General features: G+C 55.2%; 1 protein-coding gene across 1 annotated transcript in view; it reads right to left on the bottom strand.

Annotated features, from left to right (window-relative positions):
- Positions 1-2,200: 2,200 nt before the first annotated feature.
- LOC308169565 (kinesin-like protein KIF1C) overlaps positions 2,201-12,500 on the bottom strand; it is a 66,216-nt gene continuing 55,916 nt past the window's right edge. The window contains exons 23-26 of the mRNA XM_080544247.1: positions 8,665-8,826; positions 7,873-8,283; positions 3,359-4,204; positions 2,201-3,144 (exon numbers count right to left, since the gene is read on the bottom strand). Of these exons, the coding sequence (XP_080400373.1) occupies positions 2,959-3,144; positions 3,359-4,204; positions 7,873-8,283; positions 8,665-8,826 (1,605 nt within the window). The 3' untranslated portion in view covers positions 2,201-2,958. The remainder of the gene's footprint in view (positions 3,145-3,358; positions 4,205-7,872; positions 8,284-8,664; positions 8,827-12,500) is intronic.

The following is a 12,500-nucleotide window of genomic DNA, read 5'->3' as shown; positions in this document are numbered from 1 at the left end:
GGGGGGTGCTGGGGGGGTATGGGGGGGTGACAGCAGAGCAGGTTAATAATGGGGGGGGGGTATATAATAATGATGACATCACAAAGCAGCGCAGCACCACAGCTGAAACATTTACTAAAAGAAAAAAACTAAAAACAGAAAAAAAAGACCACTTCTCCCAGAAAGCCCAGCGGCAGATTGTCCTGTGATTGGTCCGACAGCAGAGCGAGGGTTCTAAGGCACGCCTCCTTCCTTCCTGTTCCCTCTGCCGCCGGCCAATCAGAATCACTTCCTCCGTTCCACGTCCTGTGTTTGTCGTCATGGTGACGCCCCTCCCTCGCCGTGCGTGCGGTCGAGGGGAGCTCTCCCATTGGTTAACCTCGGAAAGGTTAAAAGTGTGGAAAAAAATAAATCCACTTGTCATCTCCCACGATCCTCTGCTCCCATGGCAGACGGTTAGGGGTGGAAGGGCAGCCTGGCTGTCATGCTGCCTTCACGCCCTCTCACACACTGTCATGCTGCCTTCACGCCCTCTCACACACTGTCATGCTGCCTTCACGCCCTCTCACACACTGTCATGCTGCCTTCACGCCCTCTCACACACTGTCATGCTGCCTTCACGCCCTCTCACACACTGTCATGCTGCCTTCACGCCCTCTCACACACTGTCATGCTGCCTTCACGCCCTCTCACACACTGTCATGCTGCCTTCACGCCCTCTCACACACTCTCAGACTCTCAGAGTCAAAACAAAGTTATTTATATACAGCTCCTTCTGACAGACCAGCAATCTAGTCTGTCTGTCTCTCTGTCTGTCTGCCTGTCTGTCTGTCTGCCTGTGTGTGTGTCTGTCTGTCTGTCTGCCTGTCTGTCTGTCTCTCTGTCTGCCTGTCTGTCTGTGTGTCTGTCTGCCTGTGTGTGTGTGTGTCTGCCTGTCTGTCTGTCTGTCTGTCTGTCTGCCTGTCTGTCTGCCTGTCTGTCTGTGTGTCTGTCTGTCTGTCTGCCTGTCTGTCTGCCTGCCTGTCTCTGTAACTGTCTGTCTGTCTGTCTGCCTGCCTGCCTGTCTCTGTAACTGTCTGTCTGTCTGTCTGCCTGTCTGTCTGCCTGTGTGTGTGTCTGTCTGTCTGTCTGTCTGTCTGTCTGTCTGTCTGCCTGTCTGTCTGCCTGTCTGTCTGTGTGTCTGTCTGTCTGTCTGCCTGTCTGTCTGCCTGTCTGTCTGTGTGTATGTCTGTCTGCCTGCCTGTCTGTCTCTGTAACTGTCTGTCTGTCTGTCTGCCTGTCTGTCTGCCTGTGTGTGTGTCTGTCTGTCTGTCTGCCTGTCTGTCTCTCTGTCTGTCTGTCTGCCTGTCTGTCTCTGTAACTGTCTGTCTGTCTGCCTGTCTGTCTACCTGTCTGTCTGCCTGTGTGTCTGCCTGTCTGCCTGTCTGCCTGCCTGTCTGTCTGCCTGTCTGTCTGCCTGTCTGTGTGTCTGTCTGCCTGTCTGTCTGCCTGTCTGTGTGTCTGTCTGCCTGTCTGTCTACCTGTCTGCCTGCCTGTCTGTCTCTGTAACTGTCTGTCTGCCTGCCTGTCTGTCTGTCTGTCTACTTGTCTGTCTGTCTCTCTAACTGTCTGTCTGACATGTCTGAGTGTCCTACTCATATCAATACTGTACTGTAGTGTCAAGACTTCCTGTCTGTCTGACACCACAGAGGAAGACCTGTCTGTCTGACACCACAGAGGAAGACCTGTCTGTCTGACACCACAGAGGAAGACCTGTCTGTCTGACACCACAGAGGAAGACCTGTCTGTCTGACACCACAGAGGAAGACCTGTCTGTCTGACACCAGAGGGTTAGGTGACAGTAGCAGAGACATTCCTTACTTGATATAATATCCTACTTTCTCTTTTCCTTCTTCCCTCTCTCTCTCCCTCCTTTCTTTCTCCCTCTCTCTCTGTCTGTCTCTCCCCTTTCCTCCCTTCTCCTCTCTCTCTGTCTGTTTCTCTCTCTCCCTCGACTCCCCTCCCCTCCCCTCCCCTCTTTCCAACCGTTCCCATTGGTCAGAATACACCTCTCTCAGTGACCACGCCCCCTTCAGTCAGAAGGCCCACTCCCACAACCCTCTGTGTGTGTGTGTGTGTGTCTGTGTGTGTGTGTGTGTGTCTGTGTGTGTGTGTGTGTGTGTGTGTCTGTGTGTGTGTGTGTGTGTGTGTGTATGTGTGTGTGTGTGTGTCTGTGTGTGTGTGTGTGTGTGTGTGTCTGTGTGTGTGTGTGTGTGTGTGTGTATGTGTGTGTGTGTGTGGGCCCTGGGCAGCAGTGGACACCTGCTCTCTTTGGAAGCTTCAGTAGCGACGCTACATTCCACGCTAACGCTAACCCACACTAACTCATCCACGCTAACGCTAACTGAGCAGGCTAACGATGTTAGCACATGCTAACTAGCGCTGGCTAGCACATCATGTTTAAGGCACCTCGTAGGAACGCGTCCGTGACACACCACTTCATATGTTCATATAGGAAATAACAACAACAACAACAACTTCAGATCCTAAATATCAGAACTAAAAACACCCAAGTCTCCTATAGGCCATGTCAACGTTATGAGCACACACACACACACACACATTCACACACATTCACACGCACACACACACACACACTCACACACACACAAACACTCACACGCACACACACACACAGCACAAAAAGCACAGCAGGAACACACACACGATGTGTGTGATGTTATTTGGCGTTGTGTGTAAGTGGCACGGTAGTGTGCAGACTTATCATTGTGCGTTAAGACACACACACACACACACACACAGAGACACACACACACACAGAGACACACACACACACACACACACACACACACACACACACACAGCCTCTTTCAGAGTGATGATAATATGATAATAACAACAACGACAGTAGTCACCATGACTACAGTCCAGGAGGGGGGGTGAGAGAGTTCCTCGGGGGGGGGGGTTAGAGGTCAGAGGTCACACCGGGGTCTCCTTGTTGTTGTTCTTCAGGTCCGGGGCGCTGAACTGCCGTCTCATCCTGGGGGGGGTGCTGTACCCCCCTCCCACCCCCCAGGCCTGCCGCCCCCCCTCCCCCCCGGCCTGGGGGGGGCCGTGCCCGTGGCTGTGGCGGGGGAGGCTGCCGTAGTGGGGGTGGGAGGGGTGCTGGGAGGGCGGGGGAGGGGGGTAGGGAGGGTAGGGGGGGTGCTGGGGGGTGTAGTAGGGGTGGGGGTGGAACTGATGTGAGGGGGGGGGGAGGGGGGTACCCTCCTCCTCCTCCTCCTCCTCCCCCCGCCCCTCCCTGGTGGCGCCCCCCCCCGCCCCCCCCTCCTCCTCTCTGCTGCTCCCTGTCTCTCCCCCCTCCCCCTCCTGGGGGGACAGGAGACCCGCGTCTGTATCGCGGTCGCCCCTGGTGACCCCCGCCGCCCCCTCCCCCGGCGTTGTCATGGTTACCATTGTTGTGGTGGTGGTTGTTGCCGTGGCCGCCCCCCCCCTGGTGGCTGTCCAGGGAGTTGCGCCTGTATCTCCTCTGCTGCTGCTGCTGCTGGTTGCCTTGGTGACCGCCGCCCCCCCCCTGGCCCCCCCCCCTCCAGGCGCGGTGGGGGCTAGGCGTACGCATGCGGCTGGCGGCAGCAGGGAGGGGCGGAGCCATCTGGAAGGGGAGGGGCAGGAGGGAGGAGGGGGGGGGAGGAGGAGAGGGGCTGCCTGCTTTACCCCCCCCTGTCATCATCATGTGGATCACCTGAGCTCCCCCCCCCTCCCCTCCCTCCCCCCACTCCCCTCCCTCCCCCCCCTCCCCCCCCAGGCCCAGGAGCAGCGCGGAGGCGGAGCCTGGGCTCCAGGACAGGCGGTGGTGGGGGTTGCTCTTGAAGGGGAACTTCAGCTTGCAGTCCTGGGGGGGGATGAAGCGTCCTGTCCCGGGCAGGTGCAGGGGCAGCAGCGGGGGGGTCCCGGGGGGGTGGGAGGTCCCCTGGCTCTGCCGCAGCCTCCTGGTGACGCCCTGCTGCTGCAGGTTGAGGAGGCGCGCCTGTTCCTGCTTCATCCAGCGCAGACGCCCCCGCCGGAACGCCGCGTCCTCCTCCATCAGACGCGTCACGCGCACCTCCTTGGGCCGCGCCTCCGCCGAGTCCTCTGACTCCTCCTCCTCCTCCCCCTCCCCCTCCTCCCCCTCTTCCTCCTCCTCCTCCTCCTCCTCCTCAGCCCCCCTGCCCTCCCCCTCCTCGTCCTCCGCGCCCTGTAGATCCTCCTCCTGGGAGACGGAGAGAGAGAGAAGAGGGAGGTTGTGTTGTTGAAACGGCCCTTATTAAGGTCCTTAATGACATTCGCGTAAACACTAGGGGTGCAACGGTTCAGTTGGCCCACGGTTCGGTACGGTTCGGTATTTTGGGTCACGGTTTTCGGTACGGTTCGGTTCAGAAACAAATGCTACTATTTATTTACAAACTGTTACTTTACTTTATTTTGCTTATACATAATATGGAACTTTAACATACACATGTATATGTTATGTATATAATGTATATATAATTGTATATAAACAAAAAACACTTTCAAATGTCCAAAAATAAATAAACACTTTCGAAAGTAAAAGTGCACTTTAGCCTTGACAGCTGGTAGCCCGTATACAAACAGGAGGAAAACAAATTCACACTACAAAAGTAACACTTTCCACATAGCGTTCCAACATGTCATGTGTTGTATTCCAACGAGTTGCGACATCGTGGATTAATTTGTGTTTTGGTAAGTCTAACATATCTTGTTTAATTGTCAGAATATGGTGGGCTGTGGTGCTTTTGTTGAAGAAAGTGACTGCATGTCTGATCTTACCCAGGAGGCGGGACACCGGGGTTATTGCCACTGCCTTCTTGGTGGCGAGATTTACGACGTGCGCAAAGCAGCCGATCTGTGGCCCCAGTCCACCAGCTTCATGGATCGCATTTACGATATTTGCTGCGTTGTCTGTTGTTACGGGAATTGTTATGTTTGGCCTCTCCAACTTCCACTCAGTCACTGCATTTGTTAGTTCCTCTGCCAGGTGCGCGCTGGTATGGCTTTCGTATAGTGGACGAGTTTGCAGTACTGCGCTCTGCATCTCCCAATCCGGTGACATGTAGTGGACCGTGACAGTGAGGTAACTCTCCGTTGCCCGGGAGGTCCAACCCTCCGTAGTCAGTGCAAAGCTCTGTGTTTTTGCCAAATCGTCTTCAATGCCTCTGCGCGTTGTTTGGTAAATACCGGGGATTATTTTGGTGCTGAATGATGTACGGGAGGGGACACTGTAACGGGGCTCGAGAGTTTTTATCAGATTTCGAAAACCCAAATCTCCAACCACCGAAAAGGGCTGCAAATCCTTTGCAATGAACATCCCCACTGCATTGGTTATTTTTTTGTGTTTCTCTGAAGTGGTAGTGTACGTCTGTCCGAACGCATCAGAGAGAGACTGCTGTCTGCTCACTGACGCTACCTGACTGGCTTTCCTGCTCCCAGTCAGTGTTATCGTTGAGTGGTAGCGGCGAATATGCTGGTTCATGTTAGAGGTGCAACCATTTGCATATGGCACACGCTTTAAGCAGAGCTTGCAGACAGTAATATTTCTGTCCACTGTTTTCCCCCCCTTATTGTCGTATTCAACGGGAAAAGCGAATTGACCCCACACCGCAGACTTGTAGGAATCCGGGGCTTCCTCAAACTGTTGCGGCGCTCTCAGAGCTAATTTACGAACGCAGCCAAATCGCAGCATAAACCGAAAACCGTCACGGTTCACTAGTGAATTGAGCCGTGGAACGCAAACCGTACCGTCCGTAAAAAAACCGAGAACCGTTGCACCCCTAGTAAACACAGACTCCGGAAAAATCTCAGTTTTGGTACTACTAGATCTTAGCGCTGCCTTTGACACTGTAGACCATGACATTCTGATAGATAGACTAAAAACCTGGGTAGGACTTTCGGGCACTGCCATAAACTGGTTTAGATCCTACCTACAGGACAGAAGCTACTATGTCTGGTTTAGATCCTACCTACAGGACAGAAGCTACTATGTCTGGTTTAGATCCTACCTACAGGACAGAAGCTACTATGTCTGGTTTAGATCCTACCTACAGGACAGAAGCTACTATGTCTGGTTTAGATCCTACCTACAGGACAGAAGCTACTATGTCTGGTTTAGATCCTACCTACAGGACAGAAGCTACTATGTCTGGTTTAGATCCTACCTACAGGACAGAAGCTACTATGTCTGGTTTAGATCCTACCTACAGGACAGAAGCTACTATGTCTGGTTTAGATCCTACCTACAGGACAGAAGCTACTATGTCTGGTTTAGATCCTACCTGCAGGACAGAAGCTACTATGTCTGGTTTAGATCCTACCTACAGGACAGAAGCTACTATGTCTGGTTTAGATCCTACCTACAGGACAGGAGCTACTATGTCTGGTTTAGATCCTACCTACAGGACAGAAGCTACTATGTCTGGTTTAGACCCTACCTACAGGACAGAAGCTACTATGTCTGGTTTAGATCCTACCTACAGGACAGAAGCTACTATGTCTCCATTGGCAACTTTGTATCTGACCAAATTAAAATGACATGTGGGGTTCCCCAAGGGTCAATCCTTGGCCCCCTTCTATTCAATCTCTACATGCTTCCATTGGGACACATCATAAAAAACAACAAACTTGCCTACCACAACTATGCGGATGACACTCAAATCTACATAGCCCTCTCACCGAACGACTATAGTCCCATTGACAATCTCTGTAATTGCATAGAGCAAATAAACGCCTGGATGACACAAAACTTCCTCCAACTAAACAAGGACATAACAGAGATAATTGTATTCGGTGAACCTGACAGAAAGTCAGTGCAAAACTTGATTCTCTCTCTCTTCACACTAAAAAACAGGTCAGAAATCTTGGTGTAATTCTAGACTCCGATCTAAACTTCAACAGCCACATAAACTCGATAACTAAATCAGCCTACTATCACCTGAAAAACATAACAAGAATGAGAGGTTTCATGTCCAAGCAAGACCTTGAAAAACTCATCCATGCATTTGTTTTGAGTAGACTTGATTATTGTAATGGTCTACTAACAGGCCTATCTAAAGGAGCTGTTCGTAAGCTGCAGCTCATCCAAAATGCCGCTGCTAGGGTCCTAACAAAAACTAAGACATTTGAACACATTACACCAATCCTGAGATCCCTGCACTGGCTACCAGTCTCTCAGAGAATTGAATTCAAAATCCTCCTAATTACATACAAATCACAAAATGGTCTTGGACCAAAATACAGATCTCCTCCCACCCTATATTCCCACAAGGTCCCTAAGGTCAGCTGAGACTAATCAGCTAATCATTCCAAGAGTAAAAACAAAACACGGTGCAGCAGCTTTCAGTCACGCTGCTGCATGCTCCTGGAACAAACTCCCTGAAGAAATCAAACAGGCCCAAACCCTTAAAATATTTAAATCTAAGCTAAAAATGTTTTGCACCAGTTATGATTAAACACAAACACTTCTATCAATGTCTTTTTTCCATTAACTATTGTCTTTTTAAATGTTTTATCTATTTACTTCTTATATTTGCTTTTATTCATTGTAATTTTTATTTTCTTATGCTCCTCTTGCTGTAATTTTAAATAATGTATGTAAAGCACTTTGAATTGCCATGTTGTATGGAATGTGCTATACAAATAAACTTGCCTTGCCTTGCCTTGCCTTGCCTTACAGGTGTGTTCAGGTGTGTGTGTGTACCTGTAGAAGGATGTGTGTGTGTACCTGGAGAGGGTAGAGTAGAGGTAGATGACATACCTGTCGAGGGATGTGTGTGTGTGTGTGTACCTGTAGAGGGATGTGTGTGTGTGTGTGTGTGTGTGTGTGTGTGTGTGTGTGTGTACCTGTAGAGGGATGACTCTCTCCATCTTCACCATCCTGTCCCTCAGGGCTCTGATCTCCTCGTCCTTCATGTTGTTCTGGATCTTCACCTCCTGCAGGATGTCTGTCAGCTTGTCGATATGGGCCTTCAGGTCGTACACCCCTCCCCCTCCTCCTCCTCCTCCTCCTCCTCCTACTCCTCCCCCTCCTCCCCCTCCTCCTCCTCCCTCCCCCGCCTCTCCTCCCCCCTCCTCCCCCGGGGGGCTCCTCTCCTCTCCGATCCCCACGGTGTCCCAGACGTCCTGGGCCACGGCCGCCCAGCTGTCCCTCTCCCCCGGGTCTCTCTTGGTGTACATGCGACACAGCTCCTTCATCTTCACGATGGCCAGCGCCTCCATCTCCTGGCGGGAGTGGCGGAAGTCCCCCAGGGCAACCTGGGAAAAACACACCACACAGTCACCTGAGTAACCTGGACACACAGTCACCTGACTAACCTGACTAACCTGACTAACCTGGACACACCACACACACCTGTTAACATACACACACCTCAGTGATTCCCACAGCATGTTAATGGGGGGCCCCCAAAGTATAATTTGTGCTCAGTGAGTAAAAAAAACTTTAAAAAACCAAATCTGTCTTAAATGTAGGGTTAGGGTTTTCAAAAGCAGTGACTGCTCTCAGCTGTTTAACACTTAAAGACCTAGACACCAGTTGTAGGTTGTCTGAAGTGCAGTGTTACTATGAAAATTCACTAGAATGCAGGAATTGAGAAAATAAATCTCAAAATGTTTCACGGGGGGGGGGGTGATCACCTCGTAGCAGATCTCTTTGACGGCCTGCATGCGCAGGTCTCCCACGGTGACGCGCTGGGGGTCCTTACTGATGCGGCGGCGCTGCGGGATCTGGTAGACGCGCAGGGGCTCCCGCCTCTTACCACTGCTGGGGAGGCCCACCCGCTTCACTATGGACTGCACCTGGGGGGCGGGGGAGGGAGGAGTTAGACCTGGGGGAGGAGTTAGACCTGGGGGAGGAGTTAGACCTGGGGGGGAGGAGTTAGACCTGGGGGAGGAGTTAGACCTGGGGGAGGAGTTAGACCTGGGGGAGGAGTTAGACCTGGGGGGAGGAGTTAGACCTGGGGGGAGGAGTTAGACCTGGGGGGGGAGTTAGACCTGGGGGGGAGGAGTTAGACCTGGGGGGGAGTTAGACCTGGGGGGGAGGAGTTAGACCTGGGGGAGGAGTTAGACCTGGGGGAGGAGTTAGACCTGGGGGAGGAGTTAGACCTGGGGGAGGAGTTAGACCTGGGGGGGAGGAGTTAGACCTGGGGGGGAGGAGTTAGACCTGGGGGGGAGGAGTTAGACCTGGGGGAGGAGTTAGACCTGGGGGAGGAGTTAGACCTGGGGGAGGAGTTAGACCTGGGGGAGGAGTTAGACCTGGGGGGGAGGAGTTAGACCTGGGGGGGAGGAGTTAGACCTGGGGGAGGAGTTAGACCTGGGGGGGAGGAGTTAGACCTGGGGGGAGGAGTTAGACCTGGGGGGGAGGAGTTAGACCTGGGGGGGAGGAGTTAGACCTGGGGGAGGAGTTAGACCTGGGGGGGAGGAGTTAGACCTGGGGGGGAGGAGTTAGACCTGGGGGAGGAGTTAGACCTGGGGGGGAGGAGTTAGACCTGGGGGGGAGGAGTTAGACCTGGGGGGAGGAGTTAGACCTGGGGGGGAGGAGTTAGACCTGGGGGAGGAGTTAGACCTGGGGGGGAGGAGTTAGACCTGGGGGGAGGAGTTAGACCTGGGGGGGAGGAGTTAGACCTGGGGGGAGGAGTTAGACCTGGGGGGGAGGAGTTAGACCTGGGGGGAGGAGTTAGACCTGGGGGGAGGAGTTAGACCTGGGGGAGGAGTTAGACCTGGGGGGAGGAGTTAGACGTGGGAGGAGGAGTTAGACCTGGGGGGAGGAGTTAGACCTGGGGGAGGAGTTAGACCTGGGGCCCACTGCACCTGCCCCTCCCCCTTCCTCCCTGTCTGCTGATGACTTTGTCACCGACTTTGAAAAGAAGGTTGATGACATCAGCAGCCCTTCTCTCCTCCTCCCACCAGCGCTGCTACCAGCCCTTCTCTGCTACCAGCCCCTCTCTGCTACCACCCCCTCTCTGCTACCAGCCCTTCTCTGCTACCACCCCCTCTCTGCTACCACCCCCTCTCTGCTACCAGCCCTCTCTGCTACCACCCCCTCTCTGCTACCAGCCCCTCTCTGCTACCACCCCCTCTCTGCTACCACCCTCTCTCTGCTACCACCCCCTCTCTGCTACCAGCCCCTCTCTGCTACCACCCCCTCTCTGCTACCACCCCTCTCTGCTACCAGCCCCTCTCTGCTACCAGCCCCTCTCTGCTACCAGCCCCTCTCTGCTACCAGCCCCTCTCTGCTACCAGCCCCTCTCTGCTACCAGCCCCTCTCTGCTACCAGCCCCTCTCTGCTACCACCCCCTCTCTGCTACCACCCCCTCTCTGCTACCAGCCCTCTCTGCTACCAGCCCTTCTCTGCTACCAGCCCCTCTCTGCTACCAGCCCCTCTCTGCTACCACCCCCTCTCTGCTACCAGCCCCTCTCTGCTACCACCCCCTCTCTGCTACCACCCCTCTCTGCTACCACCCCCTCTCTGCTACCACCCCCTCTCTGCTACCACCCCCTCTCTGCTACCACCCCCTCTCTGCTACCAGCCCCTCTCTGCTACCAGCCCCTCTCTGCTACCAGCCCCTCTCTGCTACCACCCCCTCTCTGCTACCACCCCCTCTCTGCTACCAGCCCCTCTCTGCTACCACCCCCTCTCTGCTACCAGCCCTTCTCTGCTACCAGCCCCTCTCTGCTACCACCCCCTCTCTCCTACCAGCCCTTCTCTGCTACCAGCCCCTCTCTCCTACCAGCCCTTCTCTGCTACCACCCCCTCTCTGCTACCAGCCCCTCTCTGCTACCAGCCCCTCTCTGCTACCACCCCCTCTCTGCTACCACCCCCTCTCTGCTACCACCCCCTCTCTGCTACCAGCCCCTCTCTGCTACCACCCCCTCTCTGCTACCACCCCCTCTCTGCTACCAGCCCCTCTCTGCTACCACCCCCTCTCTGCTACCACCCCCTCTCTGCTACCACCCCCTCTCTGCTACCAGCCCCTCTCTGCTACCAGCCTCTCTCTGCTACCACCCCCTCTCTGCTACCACCCCCTCTCTGCTACCACCCCTTCTCTGCTACCAGCCCCTCTCTGCTACCAGCCCCTCTCTGCTACCAGCCCCTCTCTGCTACCACCCCCTCTCTGCTACCACCCCCTCTCTGCTACCAGCCCTTCTCTGCTACCAGCCCTTCTCTGCTACCAGCCCTTCTCTGCTACCAGCCCCTCTCTGCTACCAGCCCCTCTCTGCTACCACCCCCTCTCTGCTACCAGCCCCTCTCTGCTACCAGCCCTTCTCTGCTACCAGCCCCTCTCTGCTACCACCCCCTCTCTGCTACCACCCCCTCTCTGCTACCACCCCCTCTCTGCTACCACCCCCTCTCTGCTACCAGCCCCTCTCTGCTACCAGCCCTTCTCTGCTACCACCCCCTCTCTGCTACCACCCCCTCTCTGCTACCACCCCCTCTCTGCTACCACCCCCTCTCTGCTACCACCCCCTCTCTGCTACCACCCCCTCTCTGCTACCAGCCTCTCTCTGCTACCACCCCCTCTCTGCTACCACCCCCTCTCTGCTACCAGCCCTTCTCTGCTACCAGCCCTTCTCTGCTACCACCCCCTCTCTGCTACCACCCCCTCTCTGCTACCACCCCCTCTCTGCTACCAGCCCCTCTCTGCTACCAGCCCCTCTCTGCTACCAGCCCTTCTCTGCTACCACCCCCTCTCTGCTACCAGCCCCTCTCTGCTACCACCCCCTCTCTGCTACCACCCCCTCTCTGCTACCACCCCCTCTCTGCTACCAGCCCCTCTCTGCTACCAGCCCCTCTCTGCTACCACCCCCTCTCTGCTACCACCCCTCTCTCTGCTACCACCCCCTCTCTGCTACCACCCCTCTCTCTGCTACCACCCCCTCTCTGCTACCACCCCCTCTCTGCTACCACCCCCTCTCTGCTACCAGCCCCTCTCTGCTACCACCCCCTCTCTGCTACCAGCCCCTCTCTGCTACCACCCCCTCTCTGCTACCAGCCCTCTCTGCTACCACCCCCTCTCTGCTACCACCCCCTCTCTGCTACCACCCCCTCTCTGCTACCACCCCCTCTCTGCTACCACCCTCTCTCTGCTACCAGCCCCTCTCTGCTACCACCCCCTCTCTGCTACCACCCCCTCTCTGCTACCAGCCCCTCTCTGCTACCACCCCCTCTCTGCTACCAGCCCTTCTCTGCTACCAGCCCCTCTCTGCTACCAGCCCCTCTCTGCTACCAGCCCCTCTCTGCTACCACCCCCTCTCTGCTACCACCCCCTCTCTGCTACCAGCCCCTCTCTGCTACCAGCCCCTCTCTGCTACCACCCCCTCTCTGCTACCACCCCTCTCTCTGCTACCACCCCCTCTCTGCTACCACCCCCTCTCTGCTACCAGCCCCTCTCTGCTACCACCCCCTCTCTGCTACCAGCCCCTCTCTGCTACCACCCCCTCTCTGCTACCAGCCCCTCTCTGCTACCACCCCC

The sequence above is a fragment of the Nansenia antarctica genome, assembly GCF_963989245.1.
Source record: "Nansenia antarctica genome assembly, chromosome: 13".
Taxonomy (NCBI): domain Eukaryota; kingdom Metazoa; phylum Chordata; class Actinopteri; order Argentiniformes; family Microstomatidae; genus Nansenia; species Nansenia antarctica.
The sequence above is the reverse complement of the archived record's forward strand: the minus strand, read 5'-3'. Positions and strand labels throughout refer to the sequence as shown.